The following is a 24,395-nucleotide window of genomic DNA, read 5'->3' on the forward strand; positions in this document are numbered from 1 at the left end:
GTATGTACGTACACCTCCCCCCCATCTTCCATATTCATTTGTCTATTGATGGACACTTAGGTTGTTGCTTCCATATCTTGGCTATTGTAAATAATGCAGTGATAAACATAGGGTGCATATATCTTTTAAAATTAGTGTTTTTGTTTTCTTTGGGTAAATACGTAGTAGTGGAATTATTAGATCATATGGTATTTCCATTTTTAATTTTTTGAGAATTGTTTTTCTACTCTTATTCATGCAGTGGGGAACTAATCTTCATCTGAATTAACAAATGGGTGAATTTATTACATATAGTGTTAGTAATATATTTTTATATTCTGTAGTAAATAAGATAGGGCATATATCAGTTATTTTGCTGTATTTTGTTAGCTGCCATATATTTTAGATGCTCTCAGTTAAAAATTTTCTCCATACACTTATGATAATTCTTTTCTCTATCTTAAATTATAACGTCTGTACCTTACATATTTCTTCCTTTGGGCATTTGAAAAACTAACAAGATGTTTTTTCTTTAGTCTAAATTTCCTCTTGGTTTTGGTGAATTTCTAGCTAAACTAAAATTCTGTGCACAATTGGATATCCACATACAAAAGAATGAAGTTGAACCCTTACCTCTTACCATATACAAAATTTGACTAAAAATAGATCATTCACCTAAATATAAGGGGTATAAAACTAAAACTCTTAGAAGAAAACATAGGGCTAAATCTTCATGGCCTTGGGTTTGGCGATGGATTCTTAGATATGACACCAAAAGCTCAGACAACAAAAGAAAGGAATGGTTAAACTGTAATTCATTAAAATTAAAAACTTTGGTGCACTGAAGGACATTATGAAGAAAGTAAAAAGATACACCACAGAATGGGAGGAAATATTTGCAAATCCTATATTCAGTATCAGGAATATATAACGGGTTTGGTGTTCTGATATATAAAGAGTTATAACAACTCAGCAGCAAAAAGTCCAGAAGTGGGCAAAGGATTGAAATAGACATTTTTTTTTAAATTTTTTATTTTTTATTTATTTCTTTTTTTAAAGATTTTATTTATTTATTTGAGACAGAGAATGAGAGAGACAGAGAGCACACGAGAGGGGGGAGGGTCAGAGGGAGAAGCAGGCTCCCTGCCGAGCAGGGAGCCCGATGCGGGACTCGATCCAGGGACTCCAGGATCATGACCTGAGCCGAAGGCAGTCGCTTAACCAACTGAGCCACCCAGGCGCCCGACATTTTTTTTTTAAAGAAGATTTTATTTATTTATTTGACAGAGAGAGAGAGACACGGTGAGAAAGGGAACACAAGTCAGGGGAGTGGGAGAGGAAGAAGCAGGCTTCCCGTGGAGTAGGGAGCCCCATGCGGGACTCGATCCTGGGACTCCAGGATCATGACCTGAGCCTAAGGCAGACGCTTAACTACTGAGCCACCCAGGCGCCCCAAATAGACATTTTTCTAAAGGAGATATGCAAATGGCTAATGAGCACGTGAGAAGATGTGCAGTATCATTAATTATTAGGGAAATATAAACCAAAACCACAGTGAACTGCTTCACATTCTCTAGGATGGCTATAATAATAATAAAAATGAAAAATAACAATTGTTGACAAGGATGTGGACAAAATAGACCTTTCATACACTACTGATGAGAATGTAAAATGTTTCAGCTGCTGTGAAAAAGAGTTTGGTAGTTCCTCAAAAAGTTAAACATAGAATTACTATGTGATCCTAGATATATACCCAAAAGATTGGAAAACAGATATTCAAACAAATATTTGTATGTAAATGTTTATAGCATTGTTCGTAATAGCCAAGAGGTTGAAAAAACCCGTATGCCCGTCAACAGATGAATGAGTTGTGCTATATACATATAGTGGATGTTATGTAATCACAAAAAGAATGAAATAATAATACATGCTACATTGAGAATGAGCCTTGAAAACATTACTATTGTGAAATGAGCCAGACACAGAATGTTACATACTATATGAGTCCATGTTTATGACATGCCCAGAATACCAAATCTGTAGAGAGAGAAGGCAGGTTGGTGGTTGCCAAGAGATGGGTAGAGGAGGAAATGGGGAGTAACTGAACAGTGGGAACCAGACTCTTCTTTTGGGATGATGAGTTTTGGAACTTGATAGAGGTGGTAGTTGCAGAACACTGTGAATTTACTAAATGGCACTGAATTGTTCACTTTAAATTGTTAGGTAAATTTCACCTCAATAAAGGTAGATAAAACCTAGTTCCCAAATACATTGCCATCATATATTATATATCAATATACTATTGTTGATTTAGTCATGGCTATACCAGAAATGATGAATCTTAGTTTTATCACCTTTGATTTCTGTGAATATTTAAATGTGTTCTTTTATTTTAGAATAAACTACAGCGTTGAATTGATATCAAGCTTTTAGTTACATATCTGTTAAAAGAAGTATGTTCAATTAATCAGTGAACTTCTATTTAACCTTCAATATTTTTCCTGATATTTTATATAAAACAGCTTTCTTAACATTTTCTAGAGATTTGGTTGACTATTATAAATGATACAGATAGCTCTGTTGGCTTATAGTTAGAATTGGATGGTATTATTATGATGTAATGATATGATGCATTGTTTACTTTGAGGCCATATGAAAGTGGATTTTTGTACAACATGATGACCATGGCTTTAATAGACGTAAGCTATATTTTCAAATGATCCAAGGAAGCTATACATAAATGATGAAACTGAAACAAGGGTAATTTGTATTTTCATTGTTGTTAGATTAAATCTAACTATTTTGAACCAGGGGTTTACCCATGGCTTGTATGTTTGTTCAAGATTCACAGTCACCAGTTTCTGATTGATATGAAATCTCATGAAATTATTAGTGGTCCTGTGATAGACATTCTTTACAAAGACCAAGTAAATTTTGAAAATTACTCAGTATTGCGCTTAAGAGTTTCTTATTTTTGCATATATGCGTTAGACACATTTTTGCTGACTGCTATATCATGAATATCTAGTATGTGTGCAACTGTGTCAATTTAAAAAAAAAATCTACTTCGCCCATTCCCCTACCCATTTCCCCTCTGGCAATCCCCAGTTTGTTCTCTGTGTTTAAGAGTCACATGTGTGTGTCAATTTTAATATTTGTCCTTAGTACCTTGAAAGATGAGGAACCAAGTATGTCATTGTGTATAGTACCATGCCTTTTTGATGATAAAATTGTTTTTATTAACATGGCTTAAAATCGTTCCCAGTGTTGTTTATTTCCAGCATATTTTCTTATCTAGTTCATAGAATTCTTTTTTTTTAAAGATTTTATTTATTCATTTGACAGAGAGACACAGCGAGAGAGGAAACACAAGCAGGGGGAGTGGGAGAGGGAGAAGCAGGCTTCCTGCAGAGCAGGGAGCTCGATGTGGGGCTCAATCCCAGGACCCTGGGATCATGACCTGAGCCAAAGGCAGACGCTCAATGACTGAGCCACCCAGGAGCCCCTAGTTCATAGAATTATTAATGGTGTTAATAAACTGGAAACAATGAAATTGTGTTAATATATTCCGAGTACAATTGTGAGGATTATAAATACAAGCCTGTAATTTTCTCATCTGTGACTAGTCAAGCTAGCCTGTTTTTCTTAACATTGGGTATTTTCCTTTGTCATTGTGATTATTTTTAAATAAGTATGTTAAATGTCACTAGTTTCCTATACTTCAGTCTCAGCAAATGGTCTGGATTTAAGCATAGATAATATTGTCCTCTGCTTAGAGTAAAATCATATGTGATTATATATAGTATACCGCCCCTAAAAACAAAGGATGCTGAGAAGACATTAAGAACTGGGCATTATTTGTTGCTCAGAAGCTTATTAGTGGTCCTCCTTCCCACCAAAGTAAGCTTTTTTAGATATTTAAGCTTATTAAATTATAACTTTTAAACAGTGAACACATACACAGATAATGTCTCTCTCTGTTTCACACATTTTCAGCCTGATGTGAGCTGTAAGAAATAGAAAAACCCAAATAATTGTTAATAACTTGTTAAATATTTTTAAATAACCAGATGAAAAGTCAGTACTGGAACAGAAACCTTCTAAACCAGCCGCACCACAAGTCCCACCTAAGAAGCCTACTCCACCCACCAAAGCCAATAATTTATTGAGATCTCCTGGAACAGTATACCCAAAGCGACCTGAAAAACCAGTCCCTCCACCACCTCCTATAGCCAGGTAAGTTTTACCTAATTTTAATTTAGGTAATTTTAATTTAGTTAACTTACCTAATTTAGTTTATTGGTTACCTGCCTTTGACATAAATGGCTGTATTGCTTTTCTTTTTTTTACTTTTTTTAAAAATTTTATTTATTTATTTGACAGAGACACAGCGAGAGAGGGAACACAAGCAGGGGGAGTGGGAGAGGGAGAAGCAGGCTTCCCACAGAGCAGGGAGCCCGATGCGAGGCTCGATCCCAGGACCCCGAGATCATGACCTGAGCCAAAGGCAGACGCTTAATGACTGAGCCACCCAGGCACCCCTGTATTGCTTTTCTAAATGTCAAAATAATTTTTAAATTATTTGTTTTCTAGATTTTTTTCTATAGACTATGATTCTCTGTTAAATGATTTATATTCATACTAGGTAAATACACACCTATTAGGCTGTTTTTACGTTTCTGATTTTATTATGTTTAGTGTTATTGTGGAAGGTTTATGTTTATGGAAATAATTTTGTGGAACAGAAAGAAAAATTATTGTGCTATAACATCTTTAGTGTCATTAATTCACAATGTTAAAAAATGGTTATGATTCACATACAAGTGATTTCTGCATATGTTTGATTTTCTCATTTCAGGATTAATGGGGAAATTTCTACCAATTCATCAAAATTTGAAACTGAGCCAGTATCAAAACCAAAGCTAGATTCTGAACAGTTACCACTTAGACCAAAATCAGTAGACCTAGATTCATTTACAGTTAGGAGCTCTAAAGAAACAGGTAAGTTAACATGTAGAAGGGTGGTACATTTAAAAAAAAGTTGCCAATACAGTTTTCAGAAACTATTTAAGAAACTTGTGTATGCATTTTATGTGTGGATAGATAGAGTAGAAATTAATTAAAATTTAAAATCTATGAAGCCAAAATAGAAAAATAAAACTAAAAGAAGATAAATGAGCAAAATACTTGATTCATGTAAGGACTGAGAAATGGGTTAAAAGATCATTTATCATATATTCTGTCCCCTTGTAATGGAATGTCCATACTAAGGCAGATATGAATACATTTTAGTTTTAAAAGTTTAAGAATAAAGAGATAACACAGATTATCAATGCCAGCACTAGATTATATTGAAGATTATTTTTACTTCTCTACTTTATCTCAAGATACTTTTGTTTCTAATTCAGGAAAATACACTTTTTATGTCTCTCTCTCTCTTTGTGTATGTGTATCAGCAGGCTTTACTTCTTTAGTTAAATGTTGTTCCTTAAGTTTTAGGACTGATTTTTCAACTCATCAATCATCTGATTTGTCTCCTGGTCTTTTATACCTCTTAGCTGTAAAATGGAAAACCTGAAACAGAGCAGTTTTGATAAAGGTCTCAATATTAAAAACATAGCACAATCATTACTTTGTAGTAGTGATTATTGTATAGTACCTTGCATTTGGTTTTAGGGTTTTTTTTACATTTTCAAAGCACTTTCTCCTATATATTCTTATTTTATCTTAATAATAACTCTAAAAGACAGACGCTATTTTGCTTCTGAAGAAATTACGCTATAGACACATCAAGTGTCCAAGATGACATAAAGCAGAAGAGAACTTTTTAAGTTCCCTTTATATAAAGTGCTCATGATATTCTTTTAAAAGTTTTAATGTCTTAATATGTTTAGCCTTTGTGTTAACATTTCATATTTACATTCAGACTTAAAGGCCAATTATACTCAGGGTTGTTTTTTTTTTTGTCACTATATTGTAAGATATGCTACTTACTACCTTTTGAAAACTGTTAGGTGATTTTATTATTTTTCTGAATTGTCATTTTGCCAATACAAAAGCTCTGACCTACACATGGTCTCCTTTAGTTTTTTAATTTGAATGTTTTATAGACCCTTTCATCATATGTTTGGATCCTGCCTGCTCTGGATGAAGCCATATTCATTAATAATTTCTGGAAAATGAGATGTTGATTGTATTTTAGAGACATTCATTCAGTTATATTTAGTGTGTTTTATCTGGTGAAAATTGTTATTTACTGTTAGTGAAATAAAAAAAAATGTTCTTTATAGAAGGTTTTTAAAAAATATCCTTTAGGGGCATCTGGGTGGCTCAGTCGATTAAGCATCTGCCTTCAGCTCAGGTCATGATCTCAGAGTCCTGAGATCGAGCCCCACATTGGGCTCCCTGCTCTTTGGGGAGCCTGCTTCTCCCTCTCCCTCTGCTGCTCCGGCTGCTTGTGCTCGCTCTCTCTCTCAAGTAAATGAAATCTTAAAAAAAAAAAAGAAATAACACATGTAATAATGTCAAACTATTGGTGGTTTGTAAAGTTTGATTTTTTTACTCTTTTTGGTCCCAATTTTTACTTTTATCCATATCCATTCTTTACTCGTCATTAAAAAACAAATAGGTCTTATGAAACAGGGTTTGCAAATTCCTAATTTCTGTTTTGTTTTGTTTATTTTCTTCAAATGAATAAGGAAGTAATTTAGAGAAGCTGAGACATACGTAAGGACAGAAAACTAACAGCTAACTTCCATTTGTTACTGTCCTTTATTCCTTCCACTATCAGGCAGCCTTTGGTGTACTACACTTAACACCCAGTTAAATTCAGGAAATACACAAAGCATACCACAGAGATAACTGAGAGTTCCATTCCAGACCACTGCAATAAAACAAATATTAAAGTGAGTCAAATGAATTTTTTGGTTTCCCATGCATATAAAAGTTACATTTACACTATACTATATTAAGTGTGCATTAGCATTGTGACTAAAAAAAGTACATACTTTAAAAAATAATTTTATTGCTAAAAAATGGTAACCATCATCTGAACTTTTAGCAAGTCATAATCTTTTTGTTGGTGGAGGGTCTTGCCTTAATGCTGATGGCTGCTGACTGATCAGGGTGGTGGCTTAATGAAGGTTGGGGTGGCTGTGGCAATTTCTAAAATAAGGCAACAGTGAAGTTTGCCACGTCAATTGACTCTTCCTTTCATGAACAGTTTCTTTGTAGCATGTGATACTGTTTGATAACATTTTGCTTACAGTAGCACTTTTTTCTAATTGAAGTCAGTCCTCTCAAACCCTGTTCTGCTTTATCAACTAAGTTTATCTACTATTCTATATGTTTTATTGTCATTTCAACAATTTTCATAGCATCTTCACCAGGAGTAGTTTCCATCTGAAGAAACAACTTTCTTTGCTCATCTTTAAAGTTTTATCATGAGATTATAGCAATTCAGTCACATCTTCAGTCTCCACTTCTAATTCTAGTTCTCTTGATATTTAAACCACATCTGCAGTCACTTCCTCCTCTGACGTCTTGAACCCCTCAGAGTAATCCATGAAGGTTGGAATCATCTCCTTTCAAACTCATGTTTGACCTCTCCCATAAATCCCCAGTGTTCTTAATAGCAGCTAGAATCATGAATGCTTTTCAGAAGGTTTTTAATTTACTTTGTCAAAAGCCATCAGAGGAATCATTATCCATGGAAGCTGTAGTGTTATGAAATGTATTCCTTAAATAATAAGACTTGAAAGTCAGAAGAAAGTCACAATTACTCCTTAATCAGGCTACAGAATGGATGTTGTGTTAGCAGGCATGAAAACAAGATTAATCTTGTACACCTCCATCAGAGCTCTTGGGTAACAAGATGCTTTGTCAATGAGCAGTAATACTTTGAAAAGAATCTTCTGAGCAGTAGGTCTCAACAGTGGTATTAAAATATTGAGTAAACCGTGTTGTAAACAGATGTGCTGCTATCCTTTTTTGTTGTTCCATTTATAGAGCACAGATTTAGCATAATTCTTAAGGGTCCTAGGAATTTCAGAATAGTAAATGAGCGTTGACTTTAGCTTTCACTAGCTGCATTAGTCTCTAACAAGAAAGTCAGCCTGTCCTTTAAAGCTTTGAGGCCAGGCATTGGTTTCCCCTCTCTGGCTATGAAAGTCCCAGATGGCATCTTCTTCCACTCTAAGGCTGTTTCATCTACATTGAAAATCTGTTGTTCAGTGAAGCAACCTTCATTAATTAGCTAGATCTTCTGTATAACTTGCTGTAGCTTCTGTATCAGCACTTAATGCTTTCCCTTGCACTTTTATGTTATGGAGATGACTTCTTTCCTTAAACTCCGTGAACCAACCTCTGCTAGCTTCAGACTTTTTTTTTGCAGCTTTCCCACCTCTCTCAGCCTTCACAGAATTGAAGAGAGTTGGGGCCTTGCTCTGGATTAGGCTTTGGCTTAAGGGAATGAATGTTGTGCCTGATTTGATTTTTTTATCCAGACTACTACTGAAACTTTCTCCCGATCAGCTTGTTTGCTTTCTATAATTTGTGTGTTCATTGGAGTAACACTTCTAATTTTCTTCACGATCTTTTCCTTTGCATTCACAATTTGGCTAACTGGCGCAAGAGGCGTAGCTTTTGGCCTATCTCCGTTTTCTGTATGCTTTCCTAACTAAACTTAATCATTTCTAGCTTTTGATTGACAGTGAGATATGTGTGATTTTACTCCATATGTGACAGTGAGATATTTTCATTTTACTCCAACACTTAGAGGCCATTGTAGGGTTACGAATTGCCCCAATTTCAATGTATTGTGTCTGAGAGAATAGGGAGGCTTAAAGAGAGTGAGAGAAATGGGAAGCAGCTTCACTGTGGAGCAGTCAGAACATATACACCACTTACAAATTAAGTTAAACATCTTACATGGGCACAGTTCGTTACAGTTACAATAGTAACATTAAAGATCACTGATCACAGATGACCATAACAAGTATTAGAGTAATGAAGAAGTTTGAAATATTGTGAGAATTACCAAAATGTGACACAAAGATTTGCAGTGCTGTTGGAAAAATAGCATCGATAGACTTGCTCATCGCAGGGTTGCCGTCAACCTTCAATTTGTAAAAATGGAGTTATCTGCAAAGCACAGTAAAATGAGAAATTTTATGTTTGTGTTCATATTACACAGGAAATATATACTGAGCAAGTGTTATATCCCATTACTATTTTAGGCACAAATAATATGCTAAGACAAAAGACCTGACTGCTAAAGCAGCATATAGCTCATGTTCTGAACTTCAACTCAGGTTATTCCTCATTTCCATTTTTTATTGGAATATTATGGTTTTAGTCTTTGTAGTGCAAAAGTGTTTAAACTCTTTTTTTGAGATATTGACACCTTAAAAAAACACTGTGTTCTGCATCAAATACAGCCTCAAATTTGGCATTAGGTTGAGGCATATTTTAATTTATATTTTTGGCACAGTTAGAGGTTTCAAATTTTTAAAATAGCATATGAACCTAGCCCTTTAACATGTTTCAGAAAGTTTAAAATATACATGAAAATCTTCTTAGAACAGTCTTATTATTACACAAAACAATAATTTCAGGTGATGATATAGTAGCAAGTACACTTTGTTATTAAAAATGTGGGTTTTAAATTATTAGCTCATTTATCATTGTCTTGTTTTTGAACTTAAATGATAATTGAATAATCCAATATGTCTATGATACCTACTAGAATACCTGACATGGAAGATGTTATAAAATGTTACTTCCCTTCTTTTCCTTTCCTCTGTTGTTAATCTCATCTTATTCTATTTCTGCTCTTCCTTATAAAATGGGATATAAATTCCCGACAGTACTCTCAGATGTGATTATACTGTATATAAAGCCATTTATAAACTATTTTTAAAATAAATGTCCTTCAGTATATATTCTCATATATAAGATAGTACTATAAATTGAGTAGTTGTTAGAACCATGTTTTAATTTTTTCCCTCTCTTTTTCATTAAAAATTGGTTTAGGATAATCTCACTGCTATTACTGGTTAATTATAAAGTTCACATGGTCTAAATATTTCTAAAATAGTAAGTTCTCTGGGACATGAAATTGGTTTACACATTAGTCTTAAAATACAATATAGAAGATTTAGTGGTAAATACATATTACATTGAGAAAGCACAGCTGATGAAGTATTTTTAGAGTGTTATTATATTTTATCCTTTTTGACTGTTTTTTTTGATAAATTCTTCTTGGGTTAAAAGGAAATTTTAGAGATACATAATATTATTTGATCCCAAAGCATTCATTGTTAAATATTGAAACATTCTTTGTTTTGTTTGATAGTTAATCTATTTTTGTTTGAATTATGTTCTCAATGTTTATTCATTTATTTTTTCCAGAAAGAGTTTAAGGTGGAATTTTTCTAATAAGATGCTTACCTGTTGAGTGGTAGATACTATAAAAAATGAGTCTATATCTAAACTAGGATACAAAAACAAAACAAAACACACCCAAAAATGTAGAATTTACCTGGAGAATTAAGAGCAGAGATTAAAATTATTATTTTCTTACAATAATTTTCTTGATAATTCCTTTATAGTGTCATATGAGGCATAATTGAAGATTCATTTATGGATTATGTGATTTTAAATGTATAAGTTGTATTTTTATAGTGAGATATTTAAAAATACTATTTGTCATGTTTTTCTTTTATTATATCATAGAACTAAAATTGTCTCATTTAATTACTATCATATGCTGAAGACTAAAACTTGACTGGAAGGTAGTTTAATTTTAGTTATAACTATATAAATGAGTTGTTAATATATTGATTTATTACTCTGACCTCTAATTTTTTACTAAAACATCCTTTCGAAGCTGTCTTGGTGTTCAGTGAGTAATTTTAAAAAGGCTTCTTTCTACTTATATTGAAATTAATACTAATAATTTTTTCTTTCGAAAGATAAATCTAAAATCTAATACACATCTTATGTGAGTTTAGATAAACTGCAGTAGGTATGCGCTAAACATTGAAATGGTTCTGTTCATTCTACAACTGTTCCTTTTTCCTGCTTTGTAAAATAATTTTTTTGATTTAGTCTTTTTTTCTAGACATTCCTATCCTTGACTTTTCTTTCCAGATTTTGTTTCCTAGCCTGTTTGCCATGTTTCCCTTCTTACGTGTCAGGAAATTATCCTACCTTTCTCCATTTTGGTAAGATGACAATTTATAAAAGAAATCAAAACAATATATTCCATATAAATAGGTGGTGCACATTGATTTTTCTTTGTAATTGTACTAAAAGTGTACATGTTTGTCTGTCTATTCTAACCCTTTTGGTTTTCCATTTGAAAATAAAATGAAATTTATGTTGGAAAAATTTTCCTGATTAAGATATTCTTTCGATAAAAGTTTTTTTTTTAATTGAAAACCATAAAAATCAGTTTATTTTCTACCAAAATTTGATATTTCATTTTGACTTTTTAAAAATTCTGTGTATAGAAATGTAAATGGCTGGCAGAGTGGCAATATAATTGGAAGAGTTAAGTGATTATCATGCCTTTCATGCCATTTGTACAGTATAAATCCACTCTGATTACTCTTAGGTAAATTTTAAATGTGTTCAAATATATCATGATTCCAAAATGTGCACTGTTTTATTTTACTAACCTAATGGCTTACATGGAGGACCTGAGAAAGTTTTAGAATAGTAAAATTATTTGTCTTGATGGTGTAGCCCAAAACTGGACATATGGAAGGCATTTTTACATGAGCATGGTCTATAATTTTATAAATCTACCTTTTATTTATCCTTTCAGTTTCATTTATCTTCATCCCTTCTTATGTTGTTCTGTTTCTTTTTCTTTCTGCAAGTTGCTTAAATATGCATTTGAAAATAATCTTCACAGGCCAAAATTACTGAATTGTACTTTTCAAGGTTTTTTTTTTTTATAGGTTGTCAATGTACATTTCTCAGTGTTAAAAGCAATTTTTAACCCTTCAAACTACAGCATATTTTTAACATCTTTTAAAATACTGATTTTCTTTATGAAATTTTACAAATAAAATGAAATATTTAAAAGTATATTTAAATTCAAGGTCTTTCACATTATATAATGTATTTTCCATTAAAGCCACTGTCTCTTATTATGGTTTGTTATATTTTATAATTATAAACAATTATCAAAAGACTCAAGACCAAAATTAAACTGAGCACATTTGATTGCCTGTTGTGATGTATTAGCCTGGTAAGCAGATGACGAGATATAAGATAGAATACACAAAGTAATCCCACAATGGGAGGATGGAAAAGAATTAACAGAGGTCAACAAATACTTAAATTTGTTATAAAACACATATTGCCAAACAGTGATACCTTTTCTTATGTCTTTTGTGCCCTTTTACTCTTAACATTTTTTTCTAAATTGATTACTTTGAATATGAAAATTGATAAATAAGCTTTGAGGGCAGTAATAATAATTATCTTTAGATGTCTTTTAAGAAATAACATCACTGAGTTTGGATATCTAAATACTTGACAAATCATTATAAACATCTAAGCAATGGGAATGTGCAGAATTAATTCTGTATTTGGAAGACTAAACCAAAGATATCTGCTGCCATATCAAGTATCTCAACTGTGATTAATATCCCTAGTTTGGAATTTGGGCTAAAAGAAGATAATATTGACAATGGAAGTGTCTGGAGTTATCCTTAGGATTCTCGTATCACTTACAGATTTCTAGGTTTCAAAATTAAAAATCACCTCTTTCAGCAAGGTTTTCTGGATCATCTAGAAAAAGAGAAGGTATTATATGCCATTGTTTCAAAGATACAAATTACATGGATAGGTTTAAAGAAACCCAAGTCATTGGATCAAAGGTCAACCAGCCTTTGATAGTGGTAAAACAAGTGAATGATCTTTGTAGCATTTTTCCTTGATAATCCTGTTTGCCTTAGATTTATAACTGTCTTATAGTTCCCAAACATGCTGATGTCTAAGCAAAAGTGCAGTGAACTATTAACAGTTTGAGTCCCAGCTACAAAACAGTGTTTGTATACACACACTCAACATATATAAAGATCCATTAAATTATACTTTCACCTCACAGTTGGAAAGCATCAGGGTCCCACATACAGTTGAGTTCTTAAAATTTGAATATTAGGATACTACTTTAAATTTAAAACATTTTATGTGTTAATTTTCGGATATATTGTAATTAATTATGAGTTGAAGAAGTAGATCATCTGTTTTTACAAGCAAGAACTTAAGATGACAGTTTTTTTTATCATACTGTAATTTTTGGTTCAGATTTGTATTTTTCAATGAGAACTTATTGAGGTCTAACTTAGAAACATGAACTTTCTATTGTTAGTAAAGTCTTATGCTATAAAATGTATCAGGTAAAGATTAGGATGTTTGTTTTTAAGGGTGAGTGTTGTTTTCCAAATGCATATGAAAAGCACAGGTTAACTTGTGAGTCCTAGTGGTACTTTTTAATGTATAATTTGTTAGAAATCCAGAAACGTTCTTTTTTATCTTTTAAAATGTACGGTTATCTCTTAGTAGATATATTTAATTTTATTCTCCAGATCTTGTAAATTTTGATGACATAGCTTCCTCAGAAAACTTGCTACATCTCACTGCAAATAGACCGAAGATGCCTGGAAGAAGGTTGCCGGGCCGCTTCAATGGTGGACATTCTGTGAGTTACACTTACTGTTCTAAAACACAGAGAATTTAGCAAATCCAGAGTCCTTCTAAAGATAGGATCAAGGGAGGATTTGTAACTCCACCAGTTTAAAAATCAGGAAGATAGTTATTATACTCAAGTGGCAAATGGTTGGTTGTATTTAGGGAGATATGGGGTCATGTTCATTTCAAAGAGGCTTGCAATGGAAGGTTACAGAATCAGGAATAGAGAGCTATCCTGAGACCGTAACCACAAAGCACATGTAATCAAAAGGGGTCAGGGTACCCATGTAATCTACCCATCTCACAACAATAATTAGAATTGAGTGGTACATACTCACCTTAGGAAAGAATGAGAACGTTCTTTTCCTCTGAAATAGTGGGGTTTTTTTGTAGTACTAATGCTGGTATCTAAATGTGTAGCTTCTTTTTATGTTTTCTATACATTGCCTGGAATGCTGGTAGTATTTTATTTTCTGATATATTGTAATAGCTCTTGAGCGCTATGGTGCTTTTAAATTACCGAAGTAAAGAAAATTTTTGTTGCCAAGAGGCAGGCTATTTTTATTTTCCAGATACGCAAGTGTGTTATTCAGCTTGAAATTATGTAATATCCTGTTAACAATAATGGAATATCTGGAACAGTAGGTGCTGAAAACAGTGATAAAAGTTACTTAGTTTATCATCCAAATGTTTATTGCCTTTTCCTTCTTTGGTATTTTCTGTTTCTTGATTTTAAAAAATATTCAGCCAACTCAAAGCCCAGAAAAAATCTTGAAGTTACCAAAAGAAGAAGATGGTGCCAACTTAAAGCCATCTGAATTTAAAAAGGATTCATGCTATTCTCCAAAGGTGAGGGGCATTGTGGCCTAAGATTTGTATAATTTGTAGGATTCTTTGTGAACACTAAAATTGTGGAATTTAAAGTGTCTTCTAATTATTTCTTCTGCCAAGAAATAAAAAAATTCTTGCTAAAAAATTGAGTTACTAAAGTCACACTGTCCTCTGTAGGTCATTTTTTAAAAGAGCTTATTTTAAATGAGTAGTATAAATGTTACACATTTCATATTTTTTAAGGCATAGATCTATCCATCTGTTTCATTTTCCCATTAAACATACACTCTTTAGGCCAGAAGCCATCATTTGTTTACTTCTAACCTAGTGTGGTGCACTGAATATATACTGGAATGAATGGTAGTATACATGGATTCTTCTATTTATTACATGGTGTTAAGACTCTTCTAAACTCGGGGCGCCTGGGTGGCTCAGTCGTTAAGCGTCTCCTTTCGGCTCAGGTCATGATCCCAGAGTCCTGGGATCGAGCCCCACTTCAGGTCTCTCTGCTCCGCGGGAGGCCTGCTTCTCCCTCTCCTACTCCCCCTGCTTGTGTTCCCTCTCTCTCTGTGTCTCTCTTTGTCAAATAAATAAATAAAAATCTAAAAAAAAAAAACAAAACTCTTCTAAACTCTTGCATTTTTATTTAAGATAGTATTATCACAACCTATACACATCTTCTATTTAAGAAATTCGTGTTTCCTCCTCAAATTTATTCATTCCTCCTCAAATTCATTCCAAGCAGCATTTGGCTGCTCTTCCAGTTTATCAGATACACTGTCTGATTCTCTCAACTTGTCAACAGTCGATTGAAATTTTACTTCCTGTTATTTTAGTGAAAATAGTAAAAAGGGCATCAGGCCATGGATTCATTTTAATGCCTCTTCCACAGACTTATTCAGTTCTTCATAATTACTTTTAAGTGAAATTCTTTGGATATTTTAAATAATGACTATTTAAAGTGGAGGATCAAAGCAGCACCTTAATAATGCTGATATATTCTTGCCTCTAGATGCTCCACTCGGCAAACCATTCATAAGATAAATCTAATAGGTTTTTCTTTTCTTTTCCACTCTTTAAAAATTATTATTAATAAATCTTTTGACATTTCTCACATAAACTCCTAGTGATTACAAGTTTATTCTTTGGTTGGTTGGTGGTTTTACTAGTGAATATCAAACTGCTTTTTGAATTTCCAAAGTTACCATTTATCTTGAATTATTATTTTAATTATTTACCTCCTTGCTATAAAATTTTTTGAACTTAAACATAAATATAAATACAAATTAAGAAAATTTTCTATTATGTTTTCAGCCATCTGTGTACCTTTCAACACCTTCAAGTGCTTCTAAACCAAATACGGCTGCTTTTTTAAGTCCATTAGAAATCAAAGCTAAAGTAGAATCAGATGATGGGAAAAAAAATCCCCTGGATGAACTTAGAGCTCAGATTATTGAATTGCTCTGCATTGTAGAAGCGCTGAAAAAGGATCATGGGTAAGTAGCCCTTGTTTTCCTCTTTGAAAACTACTTAACACATATGTAAAGAATTATTTGAAATTCTATCAAGTAGAAATGTAATCTGCCAAATTTTTGGTATAAGCAAGTATGTTTCCAAAGAAGTTTTCATTAATAGTGCTTCTCTCCTTTCTGCAAAAAACTTGAATTAGGAAACTTGTTCTCATAGGCTTATTATGGAAAAGGTATATATGTACCCATAATTCAAGGGTAGAAATCTTCTGGTCAAACACATGGGTTAATTAGTCTTAAAAATATTAGGAAAAGTTATATTGTATTTCGGATCTGGACTGTATATGTATATTTACTTTTCAGAGGGACTGGATCACTGTCTCTGTTAGAGTTGAGATTGGTATGTAAATAAAACCAAGGGGTTGGGAATAGGTGATCTTTAAAGCCATTCTCTTAATTCTGAAACTTTTCAATAATAGTATATGGTGAGATCCTAAGTGAAACTTACGGACTTTTTAGAGTGAAAACAAATGTAAAAGGTCACCTACTATAGCTCCCCTCTTTTCTGTTAACTGAAGAAGTAAAGGTTCAGAGAGGTAAAGCTATTTATCTAAGATTATACAGTTCTTAGAAGGCAGAGCTAGAATTGAAATCATATTTTCTGTTGGTTTAGAGATATTTTTCTAGAACCGTTATTATTTGAGCTTTAGAACTTGTTAACATTAAAAATAAATAAATATAAAAATAAAACTTGTTAACATTTTAAACATAGTTCTACAAAGGCCCAGTAGGTAAAACAGGTCAAAGATGAGCTAATCTAACTGAACCAAGGGTGAGGGTTGGTTCAGGTGCTCTTCCCCTATCTCATCTTCCCCTGTAGCTTCTAAAAGTATTTGATGGTATATGGAATCTGGTATAAAAGTCATTGCCTCGGAGCTGAATTTACCATTTCTCCCCCAGTTCTCAGTTGGCTCTGGATTCTTTATTAAAAATGATATTGAGGGGTGCCTGGGTGGCTCAATTGGTAAGGTGTCCAAAACTCTTGGTTTCAGCTAAGGTCATGATCTCCTGGGTCATGAGATCAAGCTCCACGTCTGGCTCCACACTCACTGGGGCGTCTGCTTGAGATTCTCTCGTTCCCCTCCTCCCCACCATGTGTGTTCTCTCTCTCTCTCTCTCTCAAATAAGTAAATCTTAAAAAAAAAAAAAAGATACTGAGATTAACAGTTGATATATTTGTAGCTGCAGAGCACTTTTACAAACGTCTCTTAGGTAGAACCAAAAAATTTATCTTGAGTGACTACTTAAAAAATATATTTGCATATATAGAGAGAGAGAAAGAAGAGGGAGAGAGAGAGTGTTTTTAATTTGATACATGATGGGTCTTTTCTTTACTCTTCAGTTTATCTGTCTGAATCCTGTGGAAATTTTTTACAGATTCCGCAATGAACACATTATAAACTGTAAGTTCATTCATCTAGGAAGTATTTATTGAACACCATCCATGCGTAAGTTAGAGAACTCTCCTAATTTGTTGATTTTGACATTTACATTTTTGATACCAAGTCTGCTAAATTTAATGAACTGATAATTACATTTACAAATTGCCTGTAGGTGTTCTTAAAGTAGCTGTAGGTTGAATAAAATATTTATGACGTATATATTTTAAAACATATATCAGATATTTTAGAAATCTTTCCAAAGGGTGTTTTCAAAGTTATTTCCTATGGGAAAATGAAATGGATGGCAGATTTTTTAATCTGAAAAATAAGAGCATCAGAGGAGAATGGATAAAACACATACTGGTATGTTGATACAACAAAATGCTATACAGTGTACAGCAAGAAAAAATAAATGGATTGTGGCTATATGTGTCAACATGAATCAGTCTGAAAAAAGAGGGTGGGGAAAGCAAGTCAGAGACATGCATATAGTATTATTTCATTTACATGAAGTTTGAAAAGCATATAAAATCTAACAGTAAGTGTGTTGTTTCAAGATATATTTGTATATGTGGTAGAAAAGAAAAGAAATAAAGACTATAGAACTTTTCCTGTGAAGGAGAGGCGGCAAATAGGATTGCGGGTCACTCTGGGTATCAGAGGTACTGGTAATAATAATTTATTTCTTGAGCTGACTTGGAATTCTTAGGTTTTTTAATAATTTTATCTTTAAAGATTTTTTTTTTTTAAATTTATTTGAGAGAGAGAGAATGAGAGAGAGCAAGCACAAGAGAGGGGGGAGGGTCAGAGGGAGAAGCAGACTCCCTGCCGAGCAGGGAGCCCGATGCGGGACTCGATCCCAGGACTCCAGGATCATGACCTGAGCCGAAGGCAGTCGCTTAACCAACTGAGCCACCCAGGCGCCCAATAATTTTATCTTTATAGCTTACAAATACATAGTCTTTATGCATTCAGTATTAGAATCTAAAATGTTTGGAACAAATCATTTAAAAAATTGAAGGTTATTGACATGGAATGATTGACAGAAATATATTAGTAATCCATTTCTTTAGTTGAAAAGTTATAGAACAAGATATAAAGTTTGATCTATTCCTGTAAAAAGAAAACAATGTTACATAAAAATTTTATATTCACAAATGTGTTTTTAAAAATAAAAATGTGATAAACAGCGGGATAAATATTTTTAGGAATAGATCCTCATTTAAATATAATTTAAATGTATAATAAACTCAGAATAATTAGAAAATGGAAGCATTATTTAATTTAATGGTAACATTTTAGAAATAGAAAGTTAATATTTTAGCACATTTTCTATCATGTACCAAAATAAACTCTAGATAAATTAAGTATTTAAATTATAATTTAAATTGAAACAGTAGGACATTTATTCTCAATATAGAGAAATAGTTTTATAATCATTAAAACCGCAGAAGAAACTAGTTTTGAAACTATAGAATTTAAAAGTTCCTTTCTGGGGCGCCCGGGTGGCTCAGTCGGTTAAGCGGCTGCCTTTGGCTCAGGTCATGATCCCAGGGTCCTGGGATCGAGCCCTGCATCGGGCTCCCTACTCGGCGGGGAGCCTGCTTCTCCCTCTCCCACTCCCCCCCTACTTGTGTTCCCTCTCTCGCTGTCTCTCTCTCTGTCAAATAAATAAATAAAATCTTTAAAAAAAATAAAAATAAAAAATAAAAGTTCCTTTCTTTCTCATATAGTCTTTCTTCCTGATCATTTTCATGCATTTTTCAAGCTATTATTTCTAGAATACTTTTTTTTTTTTAAGATTTTATTTATTTATTTGACAGAGCAAGAGAGGGAACACAAGCAGGGGGAGTGGGAGAGGGAGAAGCAGGCTTCCCACAGAGCAGGGAGCCCGATGCGGGGCTCGATCCCAGGACCCTGGGATCATGACCTGAGCCAAAGGCAGCCGCTTAACCGACTGAGCCACCCGGGCGCCCCTCTATGATACTCTTGAAGTGAATTTTCCTAGCATATGTCAGCTGTGAAAATGTCCCTACTTTTTGATTTAGAAATTTGATATGCTGGTATATTCATGATGTTAAATAAAATTCCTATTCTTTCCATCTCCCCCCAAAAAGCAATAACCAGAAAACCTGGATATTTGAGTGTCAAGCAACAATTATCAGAAATATGATAATTTTAGCAGCCTGGAAATATTTTAAAATACTTTGTGAAAAGACACAATATGGAATATATACTTAGAGCTGTGGAGGGAAGATGACTATATAAAAAAAGACGAGGACACAGAAAAATGCAAACATGAGTTAAGGAGGATGGATTGTTGGCTAAAGTTTGTTTATTGGTCCAGTAATTTTATTTTATTTATTTATTTTTTTTAACGATTTTATTTATTTGAGAGAGAGAGAGAGAGAGCACGAGAGGGGGGAGGGCCGGCCAGAGGGAGAAGCAGACTCCCCGCTGGGCAGGGAGCCTGACGTGGGGCTGGATCCCAGGACCCTGGGATAATGACCTGAGCTGAAGGCAGACACTTAACTGACTGAGCCACCCAGGTGCCCCTGGTTTGGTAATTTTAATGTAATATTTAATTTTAAAAAATAGAGAAAGAGAAATGTGAAGTCCAGATAACCCTGTTAAATAATTTGCCTTGTACTGTGACATGTTTTGACATTACCAAATTGCTTGGGCTTTAGAGTGTCCAGCCTGGAAAATGCATGATAACTGAATATGGAAAATTCTTCTAAAGGCCAATTATTATTTCTTTATTTTATCATGAGCTGCTTTCTCTATTCACTTAAATTCTTTATCACAGATAGGTTTGCCATGGTATTGCTGAGGTTTTTTTTAACTGTTGTATTGAACCATTCCATTAGTGAATTTGAAATTTTTCTTGATCAATATGGCTATTTTCTTTAAAACGTTTTCCCCTTGTTCTGGTATGTCAGGTAACAGAGATCCTGTTAACATTAGTCAAATATATTGTTTAAATGAAAGACTTAACAGTAATGAATAGTTTGTTTTTAGGAAAGAACTGGAAAAACTACGAAAGGATTTGGAAGAGGAGAAGGCAATGAGAAGTAATCTAGAGGTAATTCATTTCTCTTAACATTGAGATTGTAGTCAGCATAAACTAGGTGTTTTTTCCCATCTCTGCTAGGTGATTGGGTTCACTACAAATTATGCTATCCTACTTAAGTTGGACACTCCCTGCCGCTTGATAGCCATTTAACTAACCTTTTGTTGACTCCTTGTCACATTCCATTCATTCATGCAGCAAATATTTTTGAGCACTAGCTCTCAGGCAATGTGTGAGAGGCATAAGGTATACATTCATAAATAAAACAAACATGGTTCTGGCCTTGTAAGAGTGTGTAGTTCTAGATCTTTTGCATTCTTGCTTTCTTGAACTATTTCTCTTTTTTTCCCACAGTTAAACTTTTTTCTTTTTAATTTTTTGTTTTTGGCCTGGAGGCAAGGGTGGTGGGGGTGAGGGTGGTAATGGGATGACTATAGATTTGTTGACTTGATGTCTCACTGAGCATTTACTTCATAACTATAAAGTCATCATCTTCACTCTTTGCTGATGACTACAATTTCACTTATTTTCCTTAACTTTTTTTCCATCTGCTCCATCCACGCTTACTTTGGTCTTCATTTGTATTCTTATTTTCTGCATATTTCAGAGAAAGTGTACTCTGCCTTTTTTCAGAAGCTCTTCCCATTCTGTACTTAAGTATTTCATATGCTTCCCTATTTTTACCTTGCCTTGTTGCTTACCCTATTTCTCTTGTTAGCATTGTGAAACAGAAAGAACATGGGAATGGAAAAACAAAACAAAACAACAACCAAAGAAGATCTTGAGCCCCTCTTCTGACTTATACTGGTGACTTTCAGCTCTAAACTATGTGTCAGTTAGGCTTGGCACCTCCTGTACATTATCTCAGTGGACACACATAACAACTTGTAAGGATTATTGTTCCTATTTTAAGGATGAGGAAACAAGGGTTTAGGGTGATTAAATCAGCAGTTGGGCTGAAATTTTTAACAGAAACAACCAGACTTCAGAAACTTTGCTCTCAGGGATTAAGTTATACTCTTTGAATTTGAACTTGAGGAAGTCACTTAGCTGCCTTTTAGTTTTAGTTGTTGAGATAATATATGTGAAGGTCTTTGGTAAATTATCAAAACTCCATTTTCACTCTTACATCTGATGTATCCCTTTTATTGTCACTTGCCCTTTTTCCATGAAAATACTCAGTTTTTCCCCTATTTCAAAAAATCAAAGCCCTCTTTCAGGTCCAGCTGCCCTCTTAATCTGTAGTTTTCACTTTTCATTTGCATTTCATTTGCTGCAAAATAAACAACCAAAAAAAAGTGTACGTTTGTGGTCTCTAATTCTTCACCTTTAATTCAGTCATTAACAACTCTTACATTTTAGGTTTACTGAAGGCAACTCCAGTGTCTCCAGTTTCTACAGCATTTCACATTTTTAAATGTGTTGCCACTTTTTCTGTCATGGTTTATGTGATCCTGCATTCTTTTGTTTCAGTCCACTTCTCAGCCTCCTCTTCTTTTCTCTAAGTGAAATGTTCCTTCAGAGCTGTCCTTGGCCCTCCTCTCAGCATCTCCTCACTCTTTTCCTACCTGTACCCTCAAGCATCGTGATTAGCTCTCGTGCTTCTCCCATCTGAATCTAATTCTCTTTTCCCAGCTTCTCTCCTGTTTCCAGCTGCTTGTCTCTCTGGTTGTTCTGCTGTGATCTTAGAACTAGCATGTACCCTTTTACGTTTATCATCTTCCTTTCCTGCTTTTCCGATTTTCTGTTCTGTTGATCATTTCATTGCCTTTCAAGTCTTACAGACATAGTACTTCCAGTCTAGTTGCATTCACATTCAGGCCAGTTAGCTTTACTCCCTCACCTTTATCACCTTGTTCCTAGTATTTCTGTCCTTTTCCCATGCTCTTTATCTTCTCTTTAGCTGTTTAAGCTTCTCTCATTCTTATCTCAAATTAATCTTCCTTTATTTAGTACTTTCAAGAACTTTCTGTTACTTGCTGAATAAAGTTCAGACTTCTCAACTTAGCGTGTGAGGTCTTTTATGTCTTGGTCCTGGTTTATCTTTTCTTGCTTGCAGATCCTCAGTTGTCCCTCACAGTTAATTCGTCTGAATTTTTGCTCTTACTGTATTTTCTTGGATTTTCCTTTTATTTCATCTTCTCATGCGTAGGTTCTACAGATTCTGAAAGCTTACCTCCAGCAGTCACCCTCATTTAGTACCCATCTTCCTCTGATTTAAAAGTAATTTTGTCTTCTTCGAAATTCATGTCCTTTATTTTGAAAAGGATAAATAAGTAATAATTTTCTATCTTATCACTGTGACATTATGGACTTATTTTGCCCATCTTCTAGATTGTAAGACTATTTTGAGGGTGTATCTGTCTGTTCCATCTTTGTCCATAGCTCCTAGCAAAGTGCTGTATACATATTAGCTAATTTTTGTCAAAGAATACATATTAAAAATGTCTTAAATTCCCAGTGTGTAACACAGTAGAAATTCAGAAATTAAAAACAAGTTTCTTGATTTTTATTTCTTGTATTTCCTACATACACATATTCATATATGAAAATAAGGTGTTATAAGCAAGAGGAACTAATACAGTGTTGAATCTCTATATATGATTTAATTTGTCATAAAAATAATGACAAGTCAAATGAATATTTCATTTTTGAAGAATTTTATTTGATTCAATTTTTTAGCAAAATCAGCTGTTACTTAGACTCGCACTGATTTGTATTACAATTTTTTTTTGCCTAATGGGGAAAGTTTGACCCTTGTATTTATAAAAGCATACTTAATAAGAGTTTTAAGATCATACATTGAAAGGAGAAATTCTATTTCCCTAAAGATTAAAAGTAGTACTTTGAACTATGAAGTTAACGTACAGTATTAAATTATACTGAGGAATGATAAAAGGAATAAAGATGAACAATGAACATAGAAGTGCTAGAAGAGAAACTCTAGCAGTAAAAATATTTGCTTGATATCTAAATTTATGTGACAGTCTATAAGGAGTATTACTGATTGATGCAGGGTTATTCTTTCTGTCCCCTACTCCTTTTTTCACCAGTGTTTTTTTTCCCCCCCATTTTCTTTGCATCCTTGCTTGTTAAAATTGGTATAGTTTGTTCATGTATCTTTGGAATAGAGATGATAATAGCACATCATGATGAAGATTGAAGGTATTTTGTCTCAGTCCAGGCTGAAGATCAAGGCTTGTCCCAAACTAGTGCTGTTAAAATATTTACCTAATAATCATATTAGTGGAAGATTAATATCAGGAAAGATCCTAGAATTAACAAACCATATTTGAATGATTAGAATCCCTTAGGAGATTCTGAGCATACTGAAATTATACATTTTGACTGGCAAAGTGCTATCATTTAATAATGAATTATTTGTCAGAGTTTAGCTATAGCATGTATTACTTATATGCAGCATTGGGGACAGGGATGATGCTCTCAGGAGGAGGTAAAGCCTAAATATTTCCACATGCAGTGAAAGGTCAGAGATCATCAAAACCTTATATAATTGGGAAGAGTAAAAAACTGGGCTTCAGAGCCTTAGACCCAATCAGTGCAAGTTCTGTACCACTTGCTAGTGTGGGCACTTGGCATGGTATTTAATCATGATTTGTAATATGTCAGAATTAACCACAGTTATTGTGAACATGTATTGAATTTTCCTAATTCTCTTAAGTTTCTTAAATTGTGAATTTCTGTTAAGTGAAGGATGTCTTCTGCCTAAAGGTGGAAATATTTCCAACACATTGACTGAATCTTAGAGATATTCCTGGGTTTTAAAAAGAATTTAATCTAGAACATACTGTTTACAGATGAGGAACTTAAGAGCAAATGAGGTTAAGGGATTTGCCAATTTCACTAGGTAGTAAGTGAAAAACATAGGACTAA

At 33.6% G+C, this 24,395-nt stretch overlaps 1 protein-coding gene across 2 annotated transcripts in view; it reads left to right on the forward strand.

Moving 5' to 3' along the window:
• CD2AP (CD2 associated protein) overlaps positions 1-24,395 on the forward strand; it is a 132,744-nt gene that overhangs the window by 104,934 nt on the left and 3,415 nt on the right. The window contains exons 12-17 of one of the 2 annotated variants that reach the window (XM_034991139.1): positions 4,050-4,215; positions 4,838-4,980; positions 13,584-13,696; positions 14,434-14,535; positions 15,832-16,013; positions 20,439-20,513. In XM_034991139.1, the coding sequence (XP_034847030.1) occupies positions 4,050-4,215; positions 4,838-4,980; positions 13,584-13,696; positions 14,434-14,535; positions 15,832-16,013; positions 20,439-20,499 (767 nt within the window). In that variant the 3' untranslated portion in view covers positions 20,500-20,513. The remainder of the gene's footprint in view (positions 1-4,049; positions 4,216-4,837; positions 4,981-13,583; positions 13,697-14,433; positions 14,536-15,831; positions 16,014-20,438; positions 20,514-24,395) is intronic. The other variant, XM_034991138.1, reaches the window with a different exon arrangement.

This window comes from Mirounga leonina, unplaced genomic scaffold (genome assembly GCF_011800145.1).
Source record: "Mirounga leonina isolate KUSES-001 unplaced genomic scaffold, KU_Mleo_1.0 Mir_53, whole genome shotgun sequence".
Taxonomy (NCBI): domain Eukaryota; kingdom Metazoa; phylum Chordata; class Mammalia; order Carnivora; family Phocidae; genus Mirounga; species Mirounga leonina.